Genomic DNA, 27,536 nt, shown 5'->3' with positions numbered 1-27,536 from the left:
CACAGAGAATTGCCCCTTTGGCCTTTACAAAAGGAATACCTCTTTTGCATCCTAAATTTACTATGATGCATTGTCCCAGGACATAACTACCAGGGGACTAAACAGTCAATAATGAGAAAGTTAATGACTCAGTAAGGAATCACTTTCCAAGTCGAGATTCCAATGCTTTGCTTCTTAACCAGACTAAACTGGAGAACCTAATTGATAGTCATTAAGAATATTCTGATAGATCACTGTCAGTAATGATTTTTGGCACACAACATTGAAGGAATATAAAGAATTGAATGACATTACTTTATAATATTCTTTTACTCCTCTCAGCTTAAATGAACAAGATGTTTTGGCCTTTATATCTCTAAAACTGAAAAAGAGAAAAAGAATGTATGTTGAACTCTGTCAGATTACAGCAATAAATAATACTCATCCATGAAAACTTTACCTAAATGATAAAAAAACCCAATCTCCTAAGAAATATATTTCAATAAAATATTACTTTTTATAATACTCAAAATTGTGACATTTATACTTTGATCAGCTGTATACTAATAGCAGTTGTAATGATAAAAAATTTCTCTGAATTGACAACGTTCAGAACATTATGATCACAAGATACGCAATAAATGTAAATATACACACTTTTTTTGCTGCAGAAAACAATAACCAATAAAACTTCCATACGTAAAACCTTACTACCTAACAGTGGCATTTTGTAGGTTAAGAGTTTCTCAATAGTACAGCACTATTGACATTCTGGGCTGGATAATTCTTTGTTGTTGGGAATTGCCTTGTGCAATGTAGGATGTTTTGCAATATCCCTGGCCTCTCCCCACTAGATACCAATAGCCCCTACTCCCTAGTTATGACACCAAAAATGTTTCCAGATATTGCCACATGTCCCCCCACCCCACTGAGAGGCAATATTCCCTAATTGAGTGCCACTGCTGTAGGGAATATAATAGCAATGCAATGTAAAACTTTATCAAAGAGCTAGTTCATTTTTTAAAAATATATGATGGGTATCAAAATACTATATTTAATCCCATTGCATACATTTAAAAGAGTGAGTGATTGTAAAATTACATTTTATGATATACTGGAAATTACATTATTTATCATTATCTGAACTTATGGGGAGGAACTTTGGATGTTAGCTCACAATCCATTAGCCAAAGGCATTCAGTAGTTCATAGGATAGGTGGGTAATGTACATTAACATTCATTTACAGATCTTTTCCCAAACCCTAATAGGTACCTTAGAACACTCTTGAGTTTATCTCATATAGCTCTAAGCCTTCTTTTTTTTCCCCTTGAGGAATGTAATAAGTTCTTGAAGACTATCTTTCTTTGTAAAAGTCTAGAAAACTGAACTGAAAGAGTATCAAGGCTTTTGAACACATGTAATATATTTAGATACAAATATTTTTCAAAATTCAACTTATATAGGCTAGTAATCTTTTTCACTTCCATTCTTCAAATGATGCCTATACAATTGCAAAGATTTGGAGACTGAAAATAGCTTAAGAACTCCAAAGATCTTTTCTATACATAGAAGCAGTATTTCCTTAATCCTGTTACAAGGCCCGTAAATAGTGTCTCACTGCGCCTCAATCCTCTCAGCTTAATCACTGGCAAAAGTGCCAATGGAATCATTCATTCTAAATAAAATTATAAAAATGTATGTAGTGCTTTTATTGTTTTAAAGCAATTCCACATAAATTATCTACTATTAATTGAACACATCTAAATGACAGGTAGAAAAGATGTTAGGGATAAGAAATTTGCATTTAGTAATAACTTGCCTAGACAATTCAGCAGAGCTGACATCTCCAGACCAATTGCACCAAACTCTTTTCTTACGAAATCCTGATTTGAGATATTGCTCATTTTACATTTTATGAAGTTTTGGGATGCTTTGAAGGTAAGTTAAATCCAATTACTGCCAAAGGCTTCAAAAAGTCCTTAGCTTTATCACATTTCTTAAGCACTTTGTACAGGCTTTGTACAAATTGGAAGACCAAATTGTCCAACTTGTCTGTAGTCAATGTAACACCATTTAAAAGTCGATTCTGTGTTGAATACATTTATTAAATTGTACAAAGGTTTTTTGTTTTGTTTTGTTTTTTTGCGGTACGCGGGCCTCTCACTGCTGTGGCCTTTCCCGTTGCGGAGCACAGGCTCCGGACGCGCAGGCTCAGCGGCTGTGGCTCACGGGCCCAGCCGCTCCGCGGCATGTGGGAACTTCCCGGACCGGGGTACGAACCAGTGTTCCCTGCATCGGCAGGCGGACTCTCAACCACTGCGCCACCAGGGAAGCCCAAAGGTGTTTATTTTTTCTTTTTCAAAGTTTGAATTCTTATATCATGAAGGTCAAAACACTGACTTCAACAGTACTTCTCAAAAGAATGGCTCTGCCTTTTACAATTAAACAGCTATTGAGAACAACATGGAGAAATAAATTTGATAATCCAGTATAGATGTTCCTCATTAAGCCTTCCAGAGTTCATGTATACAGGCCAGTTAATGGTTCTTCTAAAAATCATTGTCCAATCCCTATCATTAACTCAGTTAAAACCCAGATATTTAATGTCACATCAGGAATCACTTGTCCATCAGAAAAACAACTAGTCCTCATTTTAATTATTCTAGCGCTAAAACTGAAAAGCATATTCCAGCCACTTTAGAGTCTGGGTCCCCTAAAACTTCCACCAAAACAAGGCGCTGTAGTTCAGCATTTCCGAGTTATTTTTGCAGTTGTTACGTGAATCTGAGCCAAGGTGCCCGTGTGGCGCACCAGGCGGCCCCGGGTCCCCATGGCTACCGCCACAGCAACGCGTCGCGCGTCCCGCAAGGCAGGCCCCAGCTCGCGGGGAGGGGCGAGGGCGCCCGCCAGCGCCTCAGAGATGCTCAGGGGAGGCGCCGGGACACTGTCTTCCCCGAGTTGAAGGAAACGGCTAGGGCTGGGAAAGCTGGCGGGGAGCAAGCCAAAAGCTCGTCCCTGCTTCTTCGCAATGGCTAGGGCAGACCTCCCAGCGACATCAGGCCGCGTCAGTTCCCTCTACATTCTTCTTTCCCTTTTTTATCATGGTGCCTTGCAGACTTCGTTTTTTCCGTGCCCACGCAGGATAATTTAAGCTGCCTCCACAAACGTGACAGACGCCAAAGGTGAAGCCCCCAAACAGTCCCGCCAAAACTCACGCCTTTTCCCACGTTTTCTCCGCAGGGCCGCCCGCGAGTGAGAGGTGTGCGGGCACAGAGTGAACTCGAGCTCCCGCCGCGGCCTCGCTTCGCCCCGCCCCCGGGCGCGCGCCCCACCCGTAGAAGGTTCGGGGGACACGCCGCTCCGCCCACCTTGCCTCCAGCCCGCGCGCGCGCGCGCCGGGCGAAGGCAAGGGGTTGCAATAGGTTTCCGCAGTTCCTTTCTTTTTTTTTTTTTTTTTTTACCCCTTAGAAGACTGTTTCCACAATGGCAAAAAACAGGCCCCAGTAAAAGTCAACAATCATAAAAGAGTAACTGTTGCTAAAAGTAATTACAGCACAGGAGCTCGCGAGTTTACCCCGCCTCCAAAAAAGCTTGAGCTCCGCCTCCATAGGGTCGGGCCCCGCCCCCCCCAAAGCCGCCCCTGGGAGCCCGCGCTTACGCTTTCCGGGCGGTGCACGACGCGCTCGCTCCGCCCCGCCAGCCCCGCCCTCCGGCCCCCCTCTCCCTCCCTCAGGAGAGCCTTCGCGCACGAACTAGGGCATACGGCGTCAGAGACGTGCGGGCACCTCATCCTTCCCACCTTCCTACACAGTTGCTACTTTTCGATGTGAGACATTCCAGCTTCTCATCCCCTTCCGTGAGTCCCTCTTTTCCTCTTATTAGACCCCATTCGCTCGACGGGCGGCCACCAGCGCAACAGCTTTCGCGCCCCAAGCAACAAGAGCGCGTGCGCGCACACGGGCGGACGCGGCCGCGCGGCCGTCAGGTCCCCGAGCTCCCTCCCCCTCTCGCTGCTGTATAACTTGACTGGCTTGGAGGAGGCGCCGCGGGAGTCGGAGGGCGGGGAGCTCGGAGGAGGGAGCTCGAGAGTTGTGGAGACTAGTGACTGGGAGAAGTCGCAGCCTGCTCCGGTCGGCTCCTTCCCGCTCCCCGTCTCTCTCTCTCTCTCTTTCTTAACACACCTACTCCGCCTTCCGCCCCAGCCTGCGCCCTCGCTCCTTTTCTCGCCCGGGGGCCCCTGCCAGTCACTCTCCGGGTTTCGGCGCGGCGGGGGCGCCCCGGGGGTGCCCTCGCCCTCCGGGAGCGGGCGGACGGGCGGCGGGCGGGATGTGGCGCCTGGTGCCTCCGAAGCTGGGCCGCCTGTCCCGCTCGCTGAAGCTGGCGGCGCTGGGCAGCCTGTTGGTGCTGATGGTGCTGCACTCGCCGTCGCTGCTCGCCTCTTGGCAGCGCAACGAGCTGGCCGACCGGCGCTTCCTGCAGCTCAATAAGTGCCCGGCGTGCTTCGGCACGAGCTGGTGCCGCCGCTTCCTCAACGGGCAGGTGGTGTTCGAGGCGTGGGGCCGCCTGCGCCTGCTGGACTTCCTCAACGTGAAGAACGTCTACTTCGCGCAGTACGGCGAGCCCCGTGAGGGCGGCCGCCGCCGAGTGGTCCTCAAGCGCCTCGGCTCGCAGCGCGAGCTGGCGCAGCTCGACCAGAGCATCTGCAAGCGGGCCACCGGCCGGCCCCGCTGCGACCTGCTCCAGGCCATGCCCCGCACCGAGTTCGCGCGCCTCAACGGCGACGTGCGGCTGCTCACGCCGGAGGCGGTGGAGGGCTGGTCCGACCTGGTGCACTGCCCCTCGCAGCGTTTGCTCGACCGCCTGGTGCGCCGCTACGCCGAGACCAAGGACTCGGGCAGCTTCCTGCTCCGCAACCTCAAGGACTCGGAGCGCATGCAGCTGCTGCTGACCCTGGCCTTCAACCCCGAGCCGCTGGTGCTACAGGTAGGCGCGGAGCCCGGGCCGGGGGCGTCCTGCCGGGAGGGCCGCCCGGGGAACGGGAGTCCGGAGAAGCGGCCCCTCCCGCGCCCGTCGCCGGGTCAGGACCCGGTGCGGCGCGGCGAGGCGAGGCGAGGCGGCGGGCGTGGGGAGGGGGCGGCGCTTGGGGGACCCCTGGCGCTGTGAGGGATCGCGGAGTGCGACCCGGCTGCTGGAGAGTCTGCTCTTCTCAGCTGGGCGCGGGCGCATCTCGGGTCTGACTGCGGATCCTTCAACGCCAGAGGGAGCGCGTCTTGTACGCTCGCAAAATGTCTCTCCGCCGAGTTTCTTTCGGCTCTCCTCCCTGCCTTTCTGCTTTGATCCGCCGGAGCTTGCGCTTCCGCGGCGCAGTGTGTTCACGAGCCCTTGGACCTTTCTTAGTTCTCCAGTGTTTCTGTATCGCGTTTGGTCTCGTCTTCAGCACCCCGCGCGGCTGGCCTCACTTCGGCCCCAAAGTCTGTCTTTGTTTTATTCCTTAGCTCATTCACCTGGCACATCATTGGGGCCGCCAATTTGGGGACAGACTCGGGAGGATGAGGTCAGAGAATGGACACCGGGGTCCGGGGTGGGGTCAGTCTGCGAGCCGTGCTTTGGGTGGAATTAGAAAGAGGAAAAAGTAAGGCCCGTTGGACTTGGGGCTGCGAGGCTTTAAGGCCAAGACGGACATTTTCATCCTGATCCTGTGACCTGCTCTATTCATGCGGTAATTTGGCTGCAGGAAGGTGAAATGTTAGGCCAGGGTTAGAAAACAGGGAAAGGAGAGTCATCTCTCTTCTAGCTGACTTATTGGTTCTCTCGTGACTTTATTTTGAAACCAAACGAGCCGTTTAGGGGAGTAGGTTGGGATCTTTTTACTGGTGGTGACAGCCAAAAAGAAAACAGAACCTCTCAAAACTGTGTTTACCTTGGGAAAAGTTGCTGAGTTTATCCACATTCCCACTCGCCTTTAGTGCAGTGTCCTTGGATAGTGGTTACAACTGTTGGGGTTTTGATCTAGCCCGATAACCGCAGGGAAAGTTACCTTGCTCATTTTCCATAACAGTTGTGCTGTATTTCAAATACAAAGGGGAAAAAACATGACGTAGAATTAATCACAAGTAATTTTGAGTACTTCACGCCCTTTCGGCGCTGCTAAGAATGTCACTGATGGCTGGGGGGTTTTTACAGGGTTACGTTTTTTTAAATTCTAAAGTGCATCAGTAGGAATGTGCAGTATTCATTTCTATTGCTGGCTTTTCTCAAGTTCTCCGCTGCCCAGCTTAACTAAGAGAAGCCAGCATCGTTTGATTAGTTCAGCCAAATAATTTTAACACAAAATAAATACTTTGCCTCCAACAAAACCGTAGTAAATTTTAAGTCGTCCTAGGATGTATGTAACGGGTCATTTAAAGTACAGATTGTATATTAAATGCTTCTCTTTAACAGTGAATGGTATATAAAACTGGTTAAACTTTCCTCGAAGAAATTACATTATTCGGTAGTTCCAAAACTAGTCAGCCTCTAAATTTTAAGTCCATACTTATGATACGCACATTTGATTTGAAAGTTTTTTTTCCCATTTAAGCTGCTTTTTCTCTTTGAGAAATAGATGTTTATGTTAGCAAGGTTAGTCCCTGGAGAAAGCTCTAGCAGTATGGTTTGCTTAGCAGATAGTCTCTCAAATTCTCTGGGACCCAACAATTTAGTAAAGAGCTATCTTAGTAATACACATTTTCTGCAACTAAAATAGTGGCTTCATATTGAAAGGTTTTTATCAGTTAACTCTACTTATATTAGAACCAATATTTTAAGAACGTTGTATATCCAGTTCTATAAATGTATGCATTTTAATATGAGAAACGTTGACATTTGATTTGCACTAAAGTAAATCTGCTTTATTTGGGAAACTTACATGTTTTTGAAGCTTGAAGTTGTCTTGGTATATTCAGTTTACTTTATAGTTGAGACAGTCAAGTGTACGTATATCTTGTTTTCTGATGAACTCTTCGCTTAAACTTTTCTTCTGTTTTCATCTTTAGTGGTAAAAAACTTTTAAAAAATCAGTTATATTTTTGTAATTTAAGCTTACTTGACACAATTGCAGTGAGCAGGTGGCTAGGTGGGTTATAGGATAAGAGTTTGTTTTCAGTATGTGAGGAAATATCTGTATCAACATTGTTGACTGTGGTATTTGTAACTTGAAATTTTAATTTAGTTTTATAGCTGTTTACATGCTGTGTGAAATACAAATTTGGGGTCTTTAATACCAGTCAGTCATTGGTATTTTTTTTAAACTGTTGAGCAAACAAGTAGAATAAGAAGACTTATTTTAAATAGAAGGTCTTCATAGAGCTGCTACTTACTTTATAGAACCACTTAATCTTTGGTAAAAACTAATGAGTTAAGTATGAACAATATAATTAAAATTTGATGACAGTATAAAACCAGTGAAGTGAAAGGAATCTCAAAATTCTTTGGTCAAGTACAAAGATTGTTAAACACTAAGTCACATCATGATGTTCATTACTTTTTGTTAGCTAGACAGACATACACAATTTTATTTATACAGGTTTCTGTGAAACTGTTAACAGCTGTTTATGGTAGTATTGGGATAGTAATTGATAATGGTAGAAAAACTCAGATTTGGCTCTCTGTATATTTTGGGGTTCATGTATTTTTAAAAACTATTTTTAAGGGTACAAGTGTGTGTTTTATAGCTTGAAGAGGAACTTGCTTTTTTTTTTTTTTTCTGTTTTTTTTTTTTCCAGGAGAGGGAGCTACTTATTGAATTTTTGGACAGTTGATAACAAACTAGATTTTTCTTATATTGCCCCCAGATTAACTACTTGAGAGAAAAAGTCTTTTGGATCGAATTCATCAAGCTATTCTTAAGAAAAGTTCCCATGTAGGAAACATGCTTCCAAAAATAAACATTTAAGAATCTCTTTTGATAAGGTACTAAAGAAAAAAATGAAAAGTATATATTAATTTAACCCATTAAACATGCATCTTCTGATTTTAAGAAACAGTAACAAACTGAAGTTTCTATTATGCCTTGAAAGGAGACATGAATGGTATTAAATGTCTGCAAGATATGTTTTGGACATACCTTACCTATGTAAGGCTATACAGATTTGTAGTATAGATTTCCCAATATGAAATGATACAGAAGTACAACTCTCTTCCCATTGTTAGATAGTTTTACTAGCCTTCAGCAGCTTATCTAATTCTAAGGAAAGTTGTTCTGCCATAGAATTATCTTCTAAAAAATTTTTATAAGCATCAAGCAACAAGATAATGCTAGAATCTTTATTTTCTACTTTTTCTCTTCACATTTTTACTTCACCCAGAGGTATATTTTAATTACAAGTATGCTAATCTTACTGGAAAAAAATGTGGAGAGGAACTTTGTAATATTCGTATGGCATTTTTGGAATAGTCAGAAATTGAGGTGTTGAAGTATTTGGCAAGATAGTAGGATATTTTCTGTTATTGATAAAATTTCTACCAGTATTTGTACTTACTTATCCTTGAATTTATAAAAATTGTGTGTATAAGGGAGAAAAATGCTGTCTGGATTTCCTGAGGCCCAAATTGTCTCTCTGACGTTATGACTTGGAGATAGTGAAGATGGTCTTGTTTATAGAAATAAGAAAGCTCTTGGTTGTTTGGGGCAAGGAGGTGGGAATTTGTCTTATTATATTTATAGAACTTTGTCTTAAATTTTCTGAATCATGGTTTTAATGGGATTTCTTTAATATTTACAGTGTGTAACTATCATTGTTTAAGCTATAGATTTTAAACTTTTCATTTCTATTCTTATAAATGACATAATACATTGAAAGCATTTTATGTAGTGCCTCATGCATAGTAAGCACTCAATAATTAGAGTGCTTAGATATTAAATAAGTAAGTGACTTAATTATCCAATGCATTTGATTAGTGGTTTTGAAGCTTGTTTGGAATATGAATCACCTTAAAAATAGTTTTGCTTCTGATTATCAACCATATCTTTAATTACACTGATTTATTCCATTCCTACAAGATGAATTTTATAATTAAACTTTGAGTGAATGTTGTTGTTTTTGTCCTTAAAAATAATTTCTATAGGAAAAGAATGTACTTTTAAGATGCACTAAGATGCAGTTTTTGATGTAAACAAAACATTATGGCCATTTATCTAATTGTCTTACTTTGGACCAGTTGATAAACTTTTTATGGGACTCCCTTTACTTAGCTATAAAGTAAGACTATTGGATTAAATTCTTTTCAGCCCCAACATCCTGTGACTCTCAAACTCTCGACTTGAGAAATTATTCTTCTGAGCTTGACTTTAAACTGGTGGGTTTAAGCTCTTATAAAAGGGAGTTAGGCGTTTTTGTACTTGATCCCTGCTATGGGTTGGAGGCCAGGATAGATAGTCCTTTTTCAGGCTTGTCTTCCTAGCCTCAAATTTTTACACACATGAAATCAGATTAAAACAAATCAAAATTCGAGACTGCCTTTAAAGGAAACAAATCTGGAGCTAAAGGTAGCTAAGGGTCTTGTGGGGTATTGGCACCTGGAAAGGATGTTCCAGACTTTGTCACGGGAATTTCTTTTCAAGCAACAGTTTAAGGGGCTACCCCCTTCTCTCCTCCTGGCTGCTGCTGTAGTAACCACACTCCTGCACTCCCCTATTTAGGCTTCAGAGATGGTTTTGACTAGGTAGTTCTGAGTAGAGCACTTTTTATCTAATAAATGAATGAGCTTAACTCTAGAGGGTTTTTTTTTTTTCCTGTTTTTCTTGCTTTTTATCTGAGGTTTCATTGACACTTGATTGTGCTTCCTGACAAAGCAAACAAAAATAATAAAACCTGTGTAACTCAGGTCCAAAAAAGAAGGAGACTTTTATTTTGGAAATATTATAGAAACAGACAGTCACCCATAGGAAAGCACCACTTCCAGATCAGTGGAGCAAAATCATTTGACACCCTAGCCTATTTTCTGGATATGTTCATATCATTTGACTATTATTAGTTCTGAGATCCTTTCTGTACTTTTGTCTAATCTTTGAACTATTTTCCCTCATATTTCCATTGCTTGCATCAGCACATATTCTTCACGTATGTTGGTGGGGGGTAGAAAGCTTACTTTTGGGGGATCTACTTTCTGGACATAGGTGGTCAGTTTCTCAGTGGCTCATCAGGCTGGTTTTTATTCTGATTTTCTGGCTTATGTCTCTGGTCTACTTCCTATATTGCAGTTATTGCTGCTGACTCTTCACAGAATGCTGACACGTTTTCTTTCTTTACTCACTCATTTTGTATATATTAAACTAACATGGGCTTAGAATATAAGCCCTGCATTTTTCCTATACATGCAGTGAACTTTAGTACATGATCGTAAACTGTCTTGAGACTGTAAATTATTGGTGTAAGATGAGGATAGTTATTCATCCTGGTCATAGACTTTTAAAGGTTTTAAATTATGTAATCAAATTTTTTATCCAATTTTTATGTCTTTTTGTAGATTATAGGAGGAAGTTATCTGTAAAATACCCAGAAGCTCTTTGGACTTACATAGCCCTGGACTTAGAGTCAGAAGAACTGAATTTTGTTTCCTCATTTGCTAAATAGTCTGTTATAAGGCATTTGGATTGAAACCTTTCTAGGCAGCTACTAAGTAGCTTAGCTGTGTAGGAGGTAGGTATATAAATGACTAATTACCATTAATTATTATGCTATCATAATAAACCCTACAAAAAAAAAGGATATTGTGCACCCTGTCAGATGACTTATTTAGGGAGGGACATCTGGGTGTATCTTCATAAGAATGGATACCAGGGAAGATTTCACAGAGGAATTGAATTCTGAGGATAAATGGGATTTTGCCCATAGATTTGGGAGGTGGGGGTTTGGGGGGGCCCAGGAGGTGTGGTGAGGACAGTATTGAGATAACGTTCTGTACTACCACAAAGCTGTTGGGTGGCAATGAACAAGTCCCTTAATGTTTCAGAGCCTGAGTTTTTTTAATCAGTAAAATGGGAATGTTAATACTGATCGAAAGGATTATTTTATTTATTTATTTATTTATTTTTTTTTTTGCGGTACGTGGGCCTCTCACTGTTGTGGCCTCTCCCGTTGCGGAGCACAGGCTCCGGACGCGCAGGCTCAGCGGCCATGGCTCACAGGCCCAGCCGCTCCGCGGCATGTGGGATCCTCCCAGACCGGGGCACGAACCCATGTCCCCTGCATCAGCAGGCAGACTCTCAACCACTGCGCCACCAGGGAAGCCCCAAAAGGATTATTTTACAGGAGATAGGATTATTCAGATAATATACGCAAAATATCCTTATTTGTGAAGTTTTTTACAGTATATTATTACTTTGCAAATAAGCTTATTCCAGTTTTAGACATCTATAGTAAACTTCCTTAGTACACTGTGTTGATATCTTAGAAAAATGAAAATTTTACTCTTCCTGTGGCAAATGTTCAAATGTCACCACCCTTACATACACATACACACATCATAAATACCTATGTAGCTGCTGCTTCAGGCTATAGTTTTTTTGGAATAGTAATTAAAAGGGGGTTAAGGATTTGTCCCATATGATGAATAGAGTGAATATTGTACGAAACATGGTTTTTCGTAAGGATTCACTAATACAAAGCAAGTAGTTTAATTTTTCTCTGTAAATCATTATTAAGCTTAATAATTTTGTTTAGTACATTGATGAATGATAATTTTAAAACTAGAGGTTAAGTCTGGGTTATTTCTAGACATTCTTAGACTCTGAGACAGAATGTTAGATTTATCATTTGAGGTAAGTTTGATGTTTAAGGGTCTTCATAATTAAGGTGCTTATTTGGAATTTTAACTATGAACTGAAAAGATCTGACAGGAATTCCGTAGCATTGCTCTGTAGTACTGGGAACTGACCTATATGCCCTTAGGATACAGTAAAGATGACATGCCAGGGCACAGTTTGTGCCGTCTTTGCTTTCTGGGGCATTAGATGTGGGCAGCAAATAGAGAACAAGGTAATCTTAGATTTTACATGCTATGAAAAGAACAAAGCAGATTCCTATGATGGAGAATTGGATTGGGGATAGAATTTTAAATTTGGTGGTCAGAATTTAGTGACATTTTAGCTGAGGTGCGAATGATGAGAAAACGCCAGTGGTGCAAAGTTCTGAGGGCAGAGTGATTTTAAGCAAGAGGTATGACAAATTCAGAGGCCCCAACAGGATCAAGCATGGGAGTAGCAAAGCATGGTAGAACACAAGATCATAGAAGTAGGCAAGGTCCATATCCCGTAGGGCCTTGGAAACATGCTTAATGAGTTTAGAATTTTGTTTTCAGAGCGCTGGGAAACAGTAGAAGTGTTTTTAGTAGGGCCTGATCTGTGGAGAATGGGTTATAAGAAATAAGACAGGAATCAATCAGAAAGGCTTTTGCACTGGTTTGTAGGAGAAAGCTTGGTGGTTTGTATTAAGGTGGTTCCAACTGAGGTTATGAAAAGCTGTTAGACCCAATATGTTTTGGAGAAATAGCTGACAGGACTTGATGATTGGGATTGGTTACAGTATGAGGGAAAGAGAAAAATAAGATACCTCCAGGGTTTTTGGTCCGAGCAACTGTTGATGAGGAAGCCCAGAGATGGAATGGCTGTTGGAGTAGGGGGAACCAAGAGTTTTGTTTTGGCTATGATATAGTTAAGACAACGGGAATACAAATCTAAAACCAGGCACCAAGTGTTTAATGCAGAGATAGTATGTTCCTAGCAGGTATTTTGCTTTACTTCTGAAGGGCTGTGTTAATTCAGTTAAAGGGAATGGGGGAAGTTAGTATTGTTCTATTGGCAGACTTTTTAAAGAAATCAGGTCTTGACTAAAGAAAGTAATGTAGGTTATTGGGTTCAAAAGAAGCTGCTTATATCTTTTTTTCTTTCTTTATTTGACATTTTGTTTTACTGAAAGTAAATATTTGAGTATAGTGTTTCTAGGTATATCTTTCAACTTAGAAACATGGATCACAGTTGCTGGTTCTCATGAGGTAAGAAAGGGTCAGTTGAGACTAGTTAAATATTTAAAATTTTACATTTAAAATTTGTGGCCAAGTGATTTTTTTTGGTGTGGGAGAGCATTTCTTAAGCTAGTCATTTTAAAAGATGAGTTATTTCTGTTAAACTTAGTAGATTTTTTGTTTTTGATGTGTTTTGACGTTAGTTTCCAATTTTAGATACAGCTGTTGGACATGATATTCAGTGAAATAACACAACCATGCTATTTTCAAGGCATTGCTTAATATTGTTGGAATTCTAGGTGGGTGGAAATGGCATTCAGAAAATTATTTAATGAAATAAATGGAACATATCCTGTGACTTGAAAATCTTGAGATTATTAAGATTCTACAGTGTTTGCGATGTATAAATTAAGTATAAATTAAGAAGCTGAGGTCTTAGAGAAAAAATTTATCAAAAATTAGGTAACCATTAAATCATCCCAGTAATTTTACTATATTTTCCCTCCAGACAGTTCACAAAACTGTGAACACATTAGTCTGTCACCAGTGCATTTGAATAATCTCTATGAACAGCTGTTACAACATGCGTTACTACAATGGGATTTTGTTCAAATTTTGGCTTTTAAAAATAATTTTGAAGCTCAAATGGAACCTTTAAGCATTTTCTATGCTTTTGTTAATTTACTTTCTAAAAATGTTCTCAAGTTTAAATTTGCGTGTACGTGTAGAAATGCCAGTTCTTTAGAAAACCTATTAACTAGATTTTAGATTGCATGTTTTGACTATTAATGGATTTTTTTTTTCAAGTCAGTGTCTTTTTACTAGGAATTTTCTCCTTTAAAAAAAAAGAGCCATTCTTGTAACACATTTCCTTCTTAGGCGAACTGCAAAGTTATATTCCTTTTAATGGAATGTTGTGAGATAATAAATGGCTATAAAATATTCTATGTTTTTTGTATAAAAGGAATTCAGATCTTTTAAACTTAGTATGCAAACTACTTTTGGTCATGTAAGGAGAGAAAAAGATAATAGAACACAAACTCTTTAGAGCTGACCTTACTTTGTTCTATCAGTTTTTCTTATACATCCCATATCTCCTTTTTTAGGACTGTGTTCTGACATAATAGAATAAAATGATGTAATTAATCTGGTAGGACAATCGATGGCTGTTGATTAAAGGATATTGTGATATTGTAAAAACTTGTTTTTCGGAATGATGTTATATACCACAGGATATTGACTAACTCCAGTAAGTAAGATGTTTCTGAATGTTAAGGCTTGGACACATACTTTGTTTTTTTATGGCATGTGGACCATGTTGAGGAATTTGTGTTTTGTTCTGTAAGTCCCAACTTACAGAAGTCTGATCCCTACCTCCCTCTCCAGACTCCATTACCTCAAGCAATTCCCTCCTCATTTCACTGCAGCTGCTTTGGACTTTTTTTCAGTTCTGAGAGGGCAGTTTCTGGCTCTAACATATGCCTCCAACATTCTAAACTGCCTCATCCCCAGTCTACGTAGTATTATACTCATCCTTTAGATCTCTCCCTAAGTGGCACTTCCTTAGAGAGGCTGCCCTTTACCACACCATCTAAAATAGATCCCTACTCTTCTTTCCCAACATATTGTATACTTTTCTGTGATTTGCAACAAATTCCATAATTTATTACTTACACATGTTTAATAATCATCTTCCTAACTCAGGCTAAAAAGCCTTCCTTAGAATAGGGACTATGTTTTATTTACAGCTCTTTACTTAGCATTTCATGATGGAGTTAGGCTAGATCTAGGATTTTTTAATTCAAGATTTGTATTTTTTCATTCCACAGTAACTGTCTCACTACCTTTACTCCAGCTGCTTGTAGTACTCAATGAAATGTGGGTTGACCTACAATCCCTTATCTGTAATTCCAAATTTAAAAATCTGAAGAAAAGTAGGTTTCATCAAATTAAAAACAAACAAATGTGAAAACACAAGGTAATTTATGTGCTTTATCCCACTTAGGATGAATAAGCTTATAGTATTTTTGCAGTGTAATATGTTTTCTTGTGAGGTGCTACCCCAGACTCTCCTTGAGGCATTGCATAATATGAGTATGAAGTATACGTACTGTCACCTTTCCAAAATCTGAAAACTTCTGAAACAGGGATATTGGATTGAGGGGTTGTATTAGCCTGAGTTCACCTCTTAACTACCTGTGTGACTTGAAGCAAATCACTTAAACTATGCTGATAAAGTTGAACTGTACTTACAACTCAGGTACCCTCCAAATCTAGAATTCTTAGATTTCACATCCCATTTATTGGTCACATAAAGTGTCATGACATTTGGTTTTGATCAATAGATATGTGATAGTTATGTCAGCTTTTAGAATTTAAAAAAAAAGAGCCAGTCTTGTAACACATTTCCTTCTTAGGCGAACTGGAAAGTTATATTCCTTTTAATGGAATGTTGTGAGATAATAAATGGCTATAAAATAGCCATTTTGTGGTGCTTACCTATTATAAATGAAAATCAAATTACAATGCTGTGTTTATACATATTACCAAGTTTTAAATTTTTTATATTTTTAGTCCTTGTGGATGCCCTATACATTTCTCATAGCATTGAGCCTTTTTAAAGTTTGGTAACTAATTTATACATTCCTTTGTAAATTAAAAACTACTAGAGGACAGTGAAGATAGATTTCTAGTTCAGTGGTTCTTGGCTACGTTTGGAAGGTGTTGATTATTTATAGATGCCTTTTCAATAGGCAGTTTGCAAACAAGCACCTCTATTGATGAACGTCTGGACTTATATAAATAGGAAGATTTAAACAGGCAGTATAAAAATGTTTTGGTAAGCAATTCTTTATAAAGCAGTAGTAAATTGTACATTTCATACTTTTTTCTTTGATCTTACATTGCCCTGATGAATATGGGGCAAATATTATTCCAGTTTTACAGAGGAAGAGACTAAAGCTCTAAAAAGTTTTAGCTTTGCCACCATCACACAGCTAGTGAGATGCAGAGGTGAAGGTGAAACTCAAAAGCTAGACTTGTGATATCAAGTCCATTATTCTGTTCATATACTGTTTTACACTTTAAATATAGAAGTTTTATGAAATATTATGTACCTTAAAGAGTATAAAATAAATTTTCTCTTTATTGATACATGTTTTATGTCACCTTCATTTTATTTTCTCATAAAATGAAGATGATCCTAGTGGTTTTGTTTGTTTCCGAAACCTTGGCTTTAAGCTAAAAGATACCTAGACATGATGATTTATCTTAGGTTTCATATTCACAGTACCTTTTATTATGTAAATTAACAGTGAAGACATTTAATGTTGCTTTAAATCCTAGAGTTAAGCATGTTTGACGTGATACTTAAATTTCCATTTTTAATTTTTAAATTGGTAATAATACTCTGTAGACTTTCTTTGGGTAGTCACCCACCCAATATAAAAAAAAAACAGTAATAGAGTAGTAAATATATTGTTTTGTAACTATTATGTGCCTTTGTGTAATCTTAGACTAATAGTTATAAAAACTTCACATACTACACTTTATGTCATATACATTCAAGCCTGATGAAAAGCCCTGAACAGTTAATCGGAGTGCCTCCAATCCAATTAGAATTTAAAACATTCCAGGTTGAAAGTCTCTTTTCTTCACATGAAAAGTGTTTGTACACATTTTTTCAGTAGTAAATAATCCTGTAAAATACACACATTTTCTTACACAGCTCAATATCAGAAAAAAACAACCCAATAAAAAATGGACAGAAGATCTAAGTAGACATTTCTCCAAAGAAGACATACAGATGGTCAAAAGGCACATGAAAAGATGCTCAACATGACTAATTATTAGAGAAATGCAAATCAAAACTGTAATGAAGTACCACCTCACACCAGTCAGAATGACCATCATCAAAAAATCTGCAAACGATAAATGCTGGAGAAGGTGTGGAGAAAAGGGAACCCTCCTACACTGTTGGTGGGAATGTAAATTGGTGCAGCCACTATGGAGAACAGTATGGAGGTTCTTTAAAAAACTAATAAGAGTTACCATATGATCCTGCAATCCCACTCCTGGGCATATATCCAGAGAAAACCATAAAGTCAAAAAGATACATGTACCCCTCGTTGCAGCACTATTTACAATAGCTGAGATGTGGAAGCAACCTAAATGTCCCCCAATAGATGAATGGATAAAGAAGATGTATATATATACACAGTGGAATATTACTCAGCCATAAAAAAGAATGAAATAATGCCATTTGCAGCAACATGGATGGACCTAGAGATTATCATACTAAGTGAAGTAAGCCAGACAGAGAAAGACAAATGTCATATTGATATTGCTTGTATGTGGAATCTTTAAAAAAAAGAAAAAGATACAAATGAACTTATTTCCAAAACAGAAGGAGACTCACAGACTTCGAAAGCAAACTTATGGTTACCAAAGGGGAAGGGGGGGGCGAGGGATAAATTAGGAGGTTCGGATTAACATGTGTACACTACTATATATAAAATAGATAACCAACAAGGACCTACTGTATAGCATTGGGAAATATGCGCAATATTTTGTAATAACCTATAAGGGAAAAGAATCTGAAAAAGGATATATATGTATAACTGAATCACTGTGCTTTACAATTGAAACTAACACAATATTGTAAATCAACTATACTTCAATAAAAAAAAAAGTAAAAATAAAAATGAAATACACGCATTTTATTTCAGGTTACTTTAAATTGTGTGCCTGTTGTGCTAGGCAGTTTGAAAATCTGATTTTAAGATTTTGTTTAAAGAAAAAAAATGTGGACCTCAGCAGTATACTTCTTATCTTAGCTACTGTGGTTTTGTGCACCGTGCGAGTTGGGTAGTCAGGAAGTCAGAAGTTGTGTTTCTTATTGCTTGATATATTTAATAAATCCAAGCAGTAACATCTTAAAAGTTTGTCTCTCAAACTCTCCTTCATCATGGTAATTTGATCCTAAGCCAGAATTGTTTTAAATACAAATTATAAATATTTTGGCTTCCTTGAAGCATTTTCAATAGAATGCTCAATAGAATTCTGTTCTCATTAATGAAGTCTGACTATTTTGACTACACAATGAACATTCTTCTCATGAGCAAGTGATGTGAATTCATTTGTTAAAGTTCTTCCAAAAGATTAGGTAGCAAACTGTATGAAAGAATTGTAGTGCTCTTCTTAAAATGAGGTATAACAGGATTTCCGTTAACGTTGTCAGAAATTACTGTATGAATGTAAAGTTGCTCAGTATGACATTTGTTCATATATTTTATCGTCTTCCATGAGGGACTTGAGTAATGAAGTGTATATCTGACTGTCGTTTGCCAGTTGGAAAGCCTCCAAAAACAAGGAGGCATTTGTACATGTGCAGAGGTTGGCAGGGTTCCCTTTTCTCCTGTTGTCAAAGACCATTTTATTTTCACAAAGATAAGTTTGTATCTGTTCTACAATATGGCATGTGAATAATATACCAATAGTGTATGGAGGAGTTTTTTCATTTACTTTTTGCATGACAAAACTATGTAATCTCACATATTTATGTATTTTCAGTGCTTTCATTTATATGTCAGATTTTATACATGAATACTGGGAAATAGTTAAATCTTTTGTAATCATTTTGTCTAAATAAATTTTCAAGTTTGTGGAGGTATTTTAAGTTGGGAGGAAAGGTTGAAAATAACATGTGGTTAGCAGTTTTTGCATGTCACATTGGACATGAGCAATCTGTCACTCTTCCCACTGCCCACAAGAAATTTTAAAATCTCAGGTAATAAGATTAAAAACGCATTTTCCTCTAATTATTAAAGAATCAGTAGATATCGTCTCTGAACAAAATTGAATCAATTCATTTACTATATTTAAAGATTCATGCTATCATATCTAAATTTTTAATTTACATAATTAGTATTTTATCACAAAACTCCAGATCTTAAAATTTAAAAGAAAAAAAGGTATATGTACCAAGAACAAATACAGTTATTGTACATTGATAGTGTTGAAAGGAAACACAAATGAACATAGGTAATTATGGATGAAGTTTGGTTCTAAAAATCTTTTTTGTTTTAAAGTTGATAAAAGTTTTAATGTAAGGGTATTGAGTTTTGTCAATTTTATAAAAGCTCAGGGTAAAATTACTTACTTTTCTTGAGAGGCCCAAGAAGAGCCTCATCTCCAGCTCTTGTATGCAGATTGTTCAATTTTTAGCAATAGAAGTAGGCTACATTTATATTCTGTAGTGTTTTGCTTTGTTTCCCCTGAAGTTTGTGTAAACATCATCTTTATATAATTTCTTCCCCCAACTTAAGGAAAGGTACTAGACTGAAAAATTTCTCTTAAAAAACGCCTCTGGTCATGTGATCTTCCAAAAAGTTGTTTAAAACAATACTTATCACCCTTTTGCACTGCATTGCTCATCTTGTAGTTGGGTGTTTTAGCTTTGGAGAGTGAGTACCTTAGAATAAGCCTGCCATTTTACTTAGGTTGAAAATGACTTGTTGATGATCCTGGAAGATTTTTGTTTTAGGATGTTAATCTTCCTAGTAGTTATAAAATCCATTAGAAAATCTTGCCCAGATTAGGAGAACAAATAATTTTGAAGTTGGGTTAAGGTGAATAGACAATGTGATGGCATTGGAAAGGGAAGCAAGACTTAACTTGGGACCAGAGGTACTTGGAGTAGAGATTGTATTGATAGGTTATCAGATTGCTCTTTACCAACCTTTGGGTATAGATAGAAGATACTTCCCAAGAATCCTTCTTGAATTCCACCCCTGCTTTCCTCTGGACTAGATAAGGCCCCTATTAAAGACTTTCTTAGGACCTGTACCACCTTTTAGTAACTAACACTTATCACACATAATTATTTGTTTGTTACACGTCTTTTCTTCTAAAATTTTTATTTTAGAGACTGTGTAGTTCACTCTTCCAGCATAACACAGTGCCTGGTGCCTGGTAAACACTTGCTGGCTAATAGGCCTACAGTAGTCCTGTTCATTCAGAAGAAAGGATTGGTTGATTGTACTTAACAGGAGTCAAAAAGATAAAGGAAAGCATACATACTTTTAGATCTGGTAATAAAGAAGGTGTCTTGTGTCTTGTTGATCAATTTGGTTCTGAGATTTTGATAAGAAAGATTTACTTTATTTTAGCTTTATAGTGTAATCTGTTAAAAAATTTTCACATCCATGGTAACGGTATGAGTTAAAGAAGAAATAAAGTTACAGACATTGGGAACAGACATGTGGTTGCCAAGGGGAAGGGAAGGAGTGGGGGAGAGATGGACTGGAAGTTTGGGGTTAGCAGATGCAAACTATTACATATAGAATGGATAAACAGCAAGATCCTACTGTATAGCACAGGGAGCTATATTCAGTATCCTAAGATAAACCGTAATGGAAAATAATATTTAAAAAAAGAATGTGTATATATGTATAACTGAATGTAAATCAACTATACTTCAAGAAAGAAAGAAAAAAAAGTTGATCTCTATTGAACTGTTGAATATAAAAAGAAAATCCAAGCTCATACCTAGTAGAAATCCCTACGGAGGATCTGGGCTAGACCTAGGATATCTTCATCAGAATCTCTTATAATAAGATAATTCTTTTGTAGAGTTTTCCATCTGATGAAGGTTGGCCATTTGCAAAATATCTTGGAGCTTGTGGAAGAATGGTGGCTGTAAATTATGTTGGAGAAGAACTGTGGAGTTACTTTAATGCACCATGGGAGAAACGAGTTGACCTCGCTTGGCAATTAATGGAAATAGCAGAGCAGCTGACAAACAATGACTTTGAATTTGCACTCTACCTCCTGGACGTCAGCTTTGACAATTTTGCAGTTGGTCCTAGAGATGGGAAGGTGATCATTGTGGATGCTGAAAATGTTTTGGTTGCTGACAAAAGGTTAATTAGACAAAGTAAGTATTATAACTTTTAGATTTTCTCTGTGTCAAAATCATGTTTACATTTATGTGAAGCAAACTTTTAATTTTCTCCTTAGAGGGCAACCTTGCATCTTTCTTTGTTTTATTTGACCAGTATCAGTAAACAAATACTGATTTATTATACTTACGCTTGTACTCTTAGTCACAGTTTGTCCTTATTTAGAAAATATCCTTCAGGTTCAAATGGACGCAGATATACCGTGTGTGTGTGTGTGTGTGTGTGTGTGTGTGTGTGTGTGTGTGTGTGTGTGTGTGTGTGTGTATACACGTCTTTTTCATGCTTTATGCTGTGGTTTAGGATCTAATGCAGAATTAAGTTTTTATATAGTTAAAGGCCACCAGAGAGACTATACTGCTTTTGTGGAGTCCATATTTTTCTGTGGAGTCTCTTACAGAGATATTCTGTGTTTCATTGTTCTGTGAGGTCCCTTCAGTGATTTTTTTTTCTTTTTAACCATTTAGATGATTCCTAGCACTGCAGAACTCTTAACTTTGGTTTGACATTATTACGTCTCATCCAAAACTTTGCTCTCCGTTTATTTATGAGCTCTTCAAAGGATAGGTGGGCACAATGGCTGAAGTGTTTTGAAGATTAAGTGTCATAGGAATTTTAAAGTTTCAGGGACAAAGCCTGTAGTTCTATAACTAATGTACTTAGTAAAAAAAAATCCCGAAGGGTTGTTATTCCATGGTGAAGGTCTTGTATTCTGAATCCCCTCATGTCATATGGGGGTCTGTTGATGAAGAGACCAAAAATTTGTGTCACCTACGGAATGCAGTGAATGTAACAGCAGTCTATTAGGTTTATACTTTTTACATCAGCTTGATCTTGTTAAATACTTAATTTTTCTCAGTGCCTTGATCTGATTCCGTACTCACCAAACTACTTTCTGATTATTTCTTGACCTGCCATGTACATCCTTTCATGGAGAGTGGATACCATGCTCTGGAGTGCTTCATTTCCTACTTATCTCTTCCTACATTTGTGAATGTTGTAGCAGCTTACACCATGCTTTTCTTTTTCAAAGTGTACAATTCAGTGGTTTTATTATATTCAGAGTTGTGCAACTTGCCTAAACTTTAAAACACTTTTATTCCAGTATTCATAAAAATAATATTTTTGAAATTTTTTTTTCTTTTTGATGTGAGCATTCCTGGAATACATGTTACAGTTTTATACCAACTAATTCCTGACCTTGAATGAATACAATATAGCTTCTGTATTCTCGCATTTCATACAGTGAGCTCCAGTGCTACTTTAGCTCTGGCTAATTCTTTTCAAATGTCTCATGGTAGGGCTGTCTAAACAGACACTTTGCAAAAGGCCATATTTAGTTATTCACCCTCTTTTCTGAACTCTTGTAAATGACCTTTACAGGGAAATTGTGATTTTGTTGTGGCAACTCCCTCAATGTCCTTCCCTTTATCATCTAAACTGGTAAAAACAATACACATTCATTTTTTTCAAACAGAATAGATCCTTCCTTGAGAAACTGTTGCATCAGTTATCTTCTTCAACTTTCTACCCTCCTCCTTAAAATCCAATTTTTCTTACCTTCTCCAAAACAAGTATGCATAAGATTCTTTTCTGCTTTCCCAGCATTTTTAAAAGTACTGCTTACTGCCTGTCTCTGCTTCCTCAGCCTCCATGCATTTCTCAACCCATTAAACCTGACTGCATTACCATCTGCAACCACCCAGTTGGCAAATTCGTGAAGTGACTGATTAGTAACAACTTTCTGAAATTCTTTCCTCCTTTGGTTTCCTTCTATTCAGGTAGTTCCTTTTTTAAAACATAAATCTGATCTTAGCACTTCTTTGCTTAATGCTTTTAATGACTTCCCATGGTTCTTCGAGTAAAATTCGAACTCCTTACCAGAGAATAATGTGTATGACTTGGAGCTGTTCTGCTTCATTTTTAACATCCCTCCACTGCACTTAATGCTTCAGCTACAGTGGCCTTTTAGTTTCTTGAATGAACCTTTCCACTGAATACCTTACAGCTACTTTATATTACTCTGTATTTATGTATAAAATATTAACATTATGTTAATAGTGTCTATCTTGTCATCTAGTTAGAACCTCAGACTTTACTCATACACTTCCCTGTTAATTTTTTTCTCAAATGTTTCTACAGTCTGGCTTTTTTTCCTAGACCATCTTAGTCCCTCCAGTCTTCAGCCCAGATTTACATTTCTATTAGACAAATCATGGTCATGACCATCCAAGGTACAAACTATTCTCTAGCCTTATCTGTACCTCCTCCCTAGTTATCTGTCTCATGCTCTAGCCACAGTGAATTTACTGTTTCCTGAACCAGCCGGACCAATCCCTTAAATCCATGCCTTCGTACATACTGTACCCTGGGCCTAGCATGCTGTATCCCCTCTTTGCTTTTCAGACTTGCTTATCTTTCAAGACCTAAATCAGTTGTTCTCCTCTGTGCAGCTTTCTGCAGCCTCAGGCACAGGTACTGCATCCTCTGTACTCACGTCGCACTATGTCATACTTCTGTGTGGCACTTTCTCTGTATCATGGAGAGTTTCACTCTACGCTGAACATTTTAGTAGCAGGGACCTTTTCTGATCCTTCTGCCTGGCATTGGTGGACTCCTAATAAACGTTTGTATATAAATTAATATATTTAAGTGTTTAATGTTATACAATTTTAAGAACAAATACTGTGTTAATTAGTCAAATGTTACATTTTGGGAAACAATGAAAACTCTCTTAAAATGTATTTTTCTCTTTCTCCTTTTTCGCTTTTCACAGATAAACCTGAAAATTGGGATGTATGGTATGAAAGCAAATTTGATGACTGTGATAAGGAAGCTTGCTTATCATTTTCAAAAGAAATTCTTTGTGCTCGTGCCACTGTGGACCACAATTATTATGCTGTTTGTCAGAACCTCTTATCTAGACATGCCACCTGGCGTGGCACCTCTGGAGGACTGCTTCATGATCCACCAAGTGAAATTGCCAAAGATGGCCGACTAGAGGCCTTGCTGGATGAGTGCGCCAACCCAAAGAAGCGCTATGGCAGATTCCAGGCTGCAAAAGAACTGCGTGAATATCTGGCACAATTAAGTAACAATGTGAGGTAGTCTATGGTGAAGTTTTCTTTGCTTTTCTTCATTTAAATAGCACTGGCTAAAACGAAACCACCAAAAATTATCTGGAAAAATGAAATTTGGAAGTAATACATTCAGAGGATGATAAACTTGCACTGATAGATCTTAATGTTAACATCCATCAAAGTAAGACATAATTTCAAAAAATCACATGATGCTTCTGCAAATAAGTTTGTTCTTACACTTTGGAGGCTTGAGCTATCGTTAACCGCTTTACCCCCTGAATGCCTGACTGGATTAATGAGTATTGTTAAGCTATTGGAAATGAGTCTGATAGTTATATTGGCTTGTGTATCAAAGGGTACTTGGTACTTGACTTAGTTTGCGTTATGATCATGATTTTGTGAATCTCTTGTATTTACTTTGAATGTCAAGTTAGATTGGCCTGTTTTATAGGCTACTTTTTCCTTCTCATGTGTAGGTTTTTTTTTTTTCCCATTTTTATGTTTTTAATTAAATTTTACACATTCAGGTTACTATAGGTATTCATTTATGTCTGGGCTAGTTTTCATTCAGTGCTGTAAGGTACACATTTACCGTTAGGGCAGGATTCCCAGGTTTACTGTTTTTTCAGAAAGCTGAATATTTTATTATGTAAATACATTTCTTCCCACTTTCTGTGGTTTCACCATTGCATGAGATCATTTAAGGTTGTTTAACAGTTACATCCCTCTATGCCAATAAATTATAAGTGTACTCTAAACATGAACTTTGGCATATGTTGCAAAATGTCATTTTTGTCCCTTAAAAGGCTAGCAATCTATACCTTGATGTTAATTTGATTGAGGGGAAAAAAAAAACAGTATTTTTTAAATGCTAACTATTCCAGGATAGTAATGCGTATGCCAAAGAAATATTAGACCTAGTCCTATGGTTAGATTTTAAAATTGGTCATCTACCTATTTTTACTATCCTACTTCCAGTACTTCGACTCTGTCATTATTAAATTCATATCTTCCTGATTATTCTTTTACATTGAAAAGTTAAGCTACTGCTTGCAAACATATGTAAAAGATGTACCTCTTATTCATTGGTAGTTTTGCAAAAGTCAATGTGGTAGTCATTGTTTGAGTTTAATATGGCATCATAACTTTTTATTTATTGATGGACTAATAATTCTTACTATAAAGCAGACAGGTTTAGCCAGTCTGTCCAACTTGATCTTCATTACCCAATTGTTAACCATAAAAAACATCAAATTTAAGTCTATGGGTAAAAGTTAAACGTGTGAGATTTCTGTGGGCTGTTTTTTAAGGTTACAATATATATATAAATTGGCTATCACTAACGTAGGTGATATTTTCCTGTTTGAAATTACAACTTTTGTTTACCGCAAAGTTTGGTGTAGTGTGCGGTATTTAGTTCTAGACTGACCTTACTCTAATCAGAAAGTGATTAAATATGCACAACCAAAGCCAAGTTTTTCTTTTCTTTTTCATTCATTCAGCAACTATTTATTGAGCATCAACTCTGTGCCAGGTACATTACTAGCTGCTACACACTGTCTGAACGTGACATACGGTTAAGTAACTTTAAAATGATTATCAAAGACTTCAATGTGGGTATTTCTTAAGTTGAAAGAGCATTCATTAAATTGGGATCATGCTTTCATGTTATTTTACTGTTGTGATGGACGTTCTACCTGTACCATCTACAACTGGGTTGCTACAAAAAGAGCAGGAGGAAATCAATAAAGTTAATCCCAGTTTAAAAACTGGAAGAAGGGTAAGATCTCTTCGTTGTAAAGTTAATTTTTATACATCAGTACATTACATACTAAGCTGACTTTACAACTTTGGAAAACTTTTGAGGGGAGTAGGTAAAGTTACGTGTCAAACATTCGCCTCTTACTCAAAACTTCAAATAAAATACACATTTTCAAAATGGAGCACCTTTTATATTTGATAAGTATTCATTACAAACCTTAGAATGCCAGTCATTAGAGGAGTTGTCTTTCTGTGGTTTAGCAGACATTTATCTTACTTTTGGGAAGAGTGATTGTGATTGCAGAACAGGAAGTGAGAAAACACTGCCAGCAGTGATTGCAACTTGAGGTCGTTTTTTATAACTACCATTTCCCCCTTGAGATTACGTGTAATTTCTTTTATCTTTGGAAAAGTTGAGGAGAAGATAGTAAAAGAATTAGGAATTTAAAATTACAGGGAAAAATATGTATGTGAAAAGCAATAAATATTTTGTTCACTTTGCTATCAAGATGTTCACTATCAGATATTTATTATACAGCAGCAATTTATATTTTTAATCATTGCCCATTAATAGACGCAGTAAAATATTTTTGAATCAGACATTTGGGGTTTGTATGTGCATTAAAATTGTCTTTTGTACTGTAAGTTACTGCTTAATTTGAATATTTTATCAGAACTGTCTCCCTGTGCCTTTATAATATAAAGTTGTTTCTACAACTTTTAATGATCTTAATAAAGAATACTTTAAGAATCACACTTTTCAGACTATCTCTTAACTTCAAATATACAACTTTTTCTTGAATGGAAAGTGGGGTTATATAGATAAGTTTTTTTTTTTCTCTTGCATATATTTTGATATAATTTTCAGAAACTATCTGGTTGGGTGTGATCCGAACTTAAGGTGTTTGTTTTCTTCTGTTTTTCTGTAGTAGTTGGTGACTTTTTAAACTTTTACTACTAAAATGGGATAGAGAACTTAATTATGGAATTTTTCAGATGTATACAAGAGAATAATATAATGAACAATAATAAACTGTGGTTATAGTAATTTCAAAAGTGAGCAACGGGTGGCCAAACTTGTTTCCTCTGTACCCCAGCCTACTTGCCCCAGCTTATTTTGCGAGAGATATCATTTGATTCAGCCATGCACATTAGGCATTTTCTCCTCAACAAAAATTTCACATCTAAAAACTTAATACCTCAATATCACCAAAGCAAGAGAGCTTTCGGAAACTCAAAGATGTTTTCTCAGAAGCTCAAGATCCGACTGCAGGGACTTTAAACCACTGGCGATATATACGTGGAGTAATATGATAAATAAGGATAATAACTGAAATGCAGTGAAATTCATTAAATATGTAACCTATGCATTCAAAATGATAAACGTGAACAAAAACAAAACAACTCAGTTACCTTTGGAAAGATGTTGAGGAATTATTCTGAAAACTGGAAACCTGGAGAGAAAGAAGCATTTATCCTGCCTTACCCCCAGGATAATCAAATAACTGAGGGGAAGAATTTGTAGAATTGTTCTAGTTAGTATGCAGAAGGAGTATTGTTAGAATATCACCATTTTTAAATTCCTAATGAATTGGCAAGAGCTAGGCAATGCACATCAGTGGCAGCTGAAGCTATTAATTGAAAAGCTGATGAGGAACTTTGGATGAATGGATCTGAATGGCAGCACCTGATGAACTCATTGGTTAATCTTAATGATGTGTCTTCTAATACAGCTCAATGAAAAAGTACCCAGCA

At 37.9% G+C, this 27,536-nt stretch overlaps 2 protein-coding genes across 12 annotated transcripts in view; one reads left to right on the top strand and one right to left on the bottom strand.

Annotated features, from left to right (window-relative positions):
- Positions 1-3,923, bottom strand: part of SLC9A9 (solute carrier family 9 member A9) — a 660,636-nt gene extending 656,713 nt beyond the window's left edge. For 5 of the 8 annotated variants that reach the window (XM_067737582.1, XM_067737581.1, XM_067737580.1 and 2 more), the window contains exons 1-2: positions 1,800-3,663; positions 295-361 (exon numbers count right to left, since the gene is read on the bottom strand). The gene's annotated coding sequence lies outside the window, so the exon portion shown is untranslated. Of the gene's footprint in view, positions 1-294; positions 362-1,799; positions 3,664-3,779 lie in introns of those variants that run through there. The other 3 variants (XM_067737585.1, XM_067737587.1, XM_067737583.1) reach the window with 3 other exon arrangements.
- DIPK2A (divergent protein kinase domain 2A) lies at positions 3,714-26,535 on the top strand. 4 transcript variants are annotated; one of them, XM_067737592.1, is made up of 3 exons: positions 3,714-3,836; positions 20,615-20,918; positions 23,717-26,535. In XM_067737592.1, exons 2-3 carry the CDS (start codon positions 20,672-20,674, stop codon positions 24,046-24,048), a joined length of 579 nt encoding a protein of 192 aa, XP_067593693.1. In that variant the 5' UTR covers positions 3,714-3,836; positions 20,615-20,671; the 3' UTR covers positions 24,049-26,535. The 4 variants fall into 4 exon arrangements, with proteins under 4 accessions (XP_067593693.1, XP_067593690.1, XP_067593692.1 ...); XM_067737589.1 differs by lacking the exon at positions 3,714-3,836 and adding an exon at positions 4,017-4,963; XM_067737591.1 differs by lacking the exon at positions 3,714-3,836 and adding an exon at positions 5,516-5,534.
- The last annotated feature ends 1,001 nt before the right edge of the window (positions 26,536-27,536 follow it).

The sequence above is a fragment of the Pseudorca crassidens genome, chromosome 5, assembly GCF_039906515.1.
Source record: "Pseudorca crassidens isolate mPseCra1 chromosome 5, mPseCra1.hap1, whole genome shotgun sequence".
In the NCBI taxonomy this organism is placed as follows: Eukaryota; Metazoa; Chordata; class Mammalia; order Artiodactyla; family Delphinidae; genus Pseudorca; species Pseudorca crassidens.
This window is presented reverse-complemented; position numbering and strand designations above follow the sequence as displayed.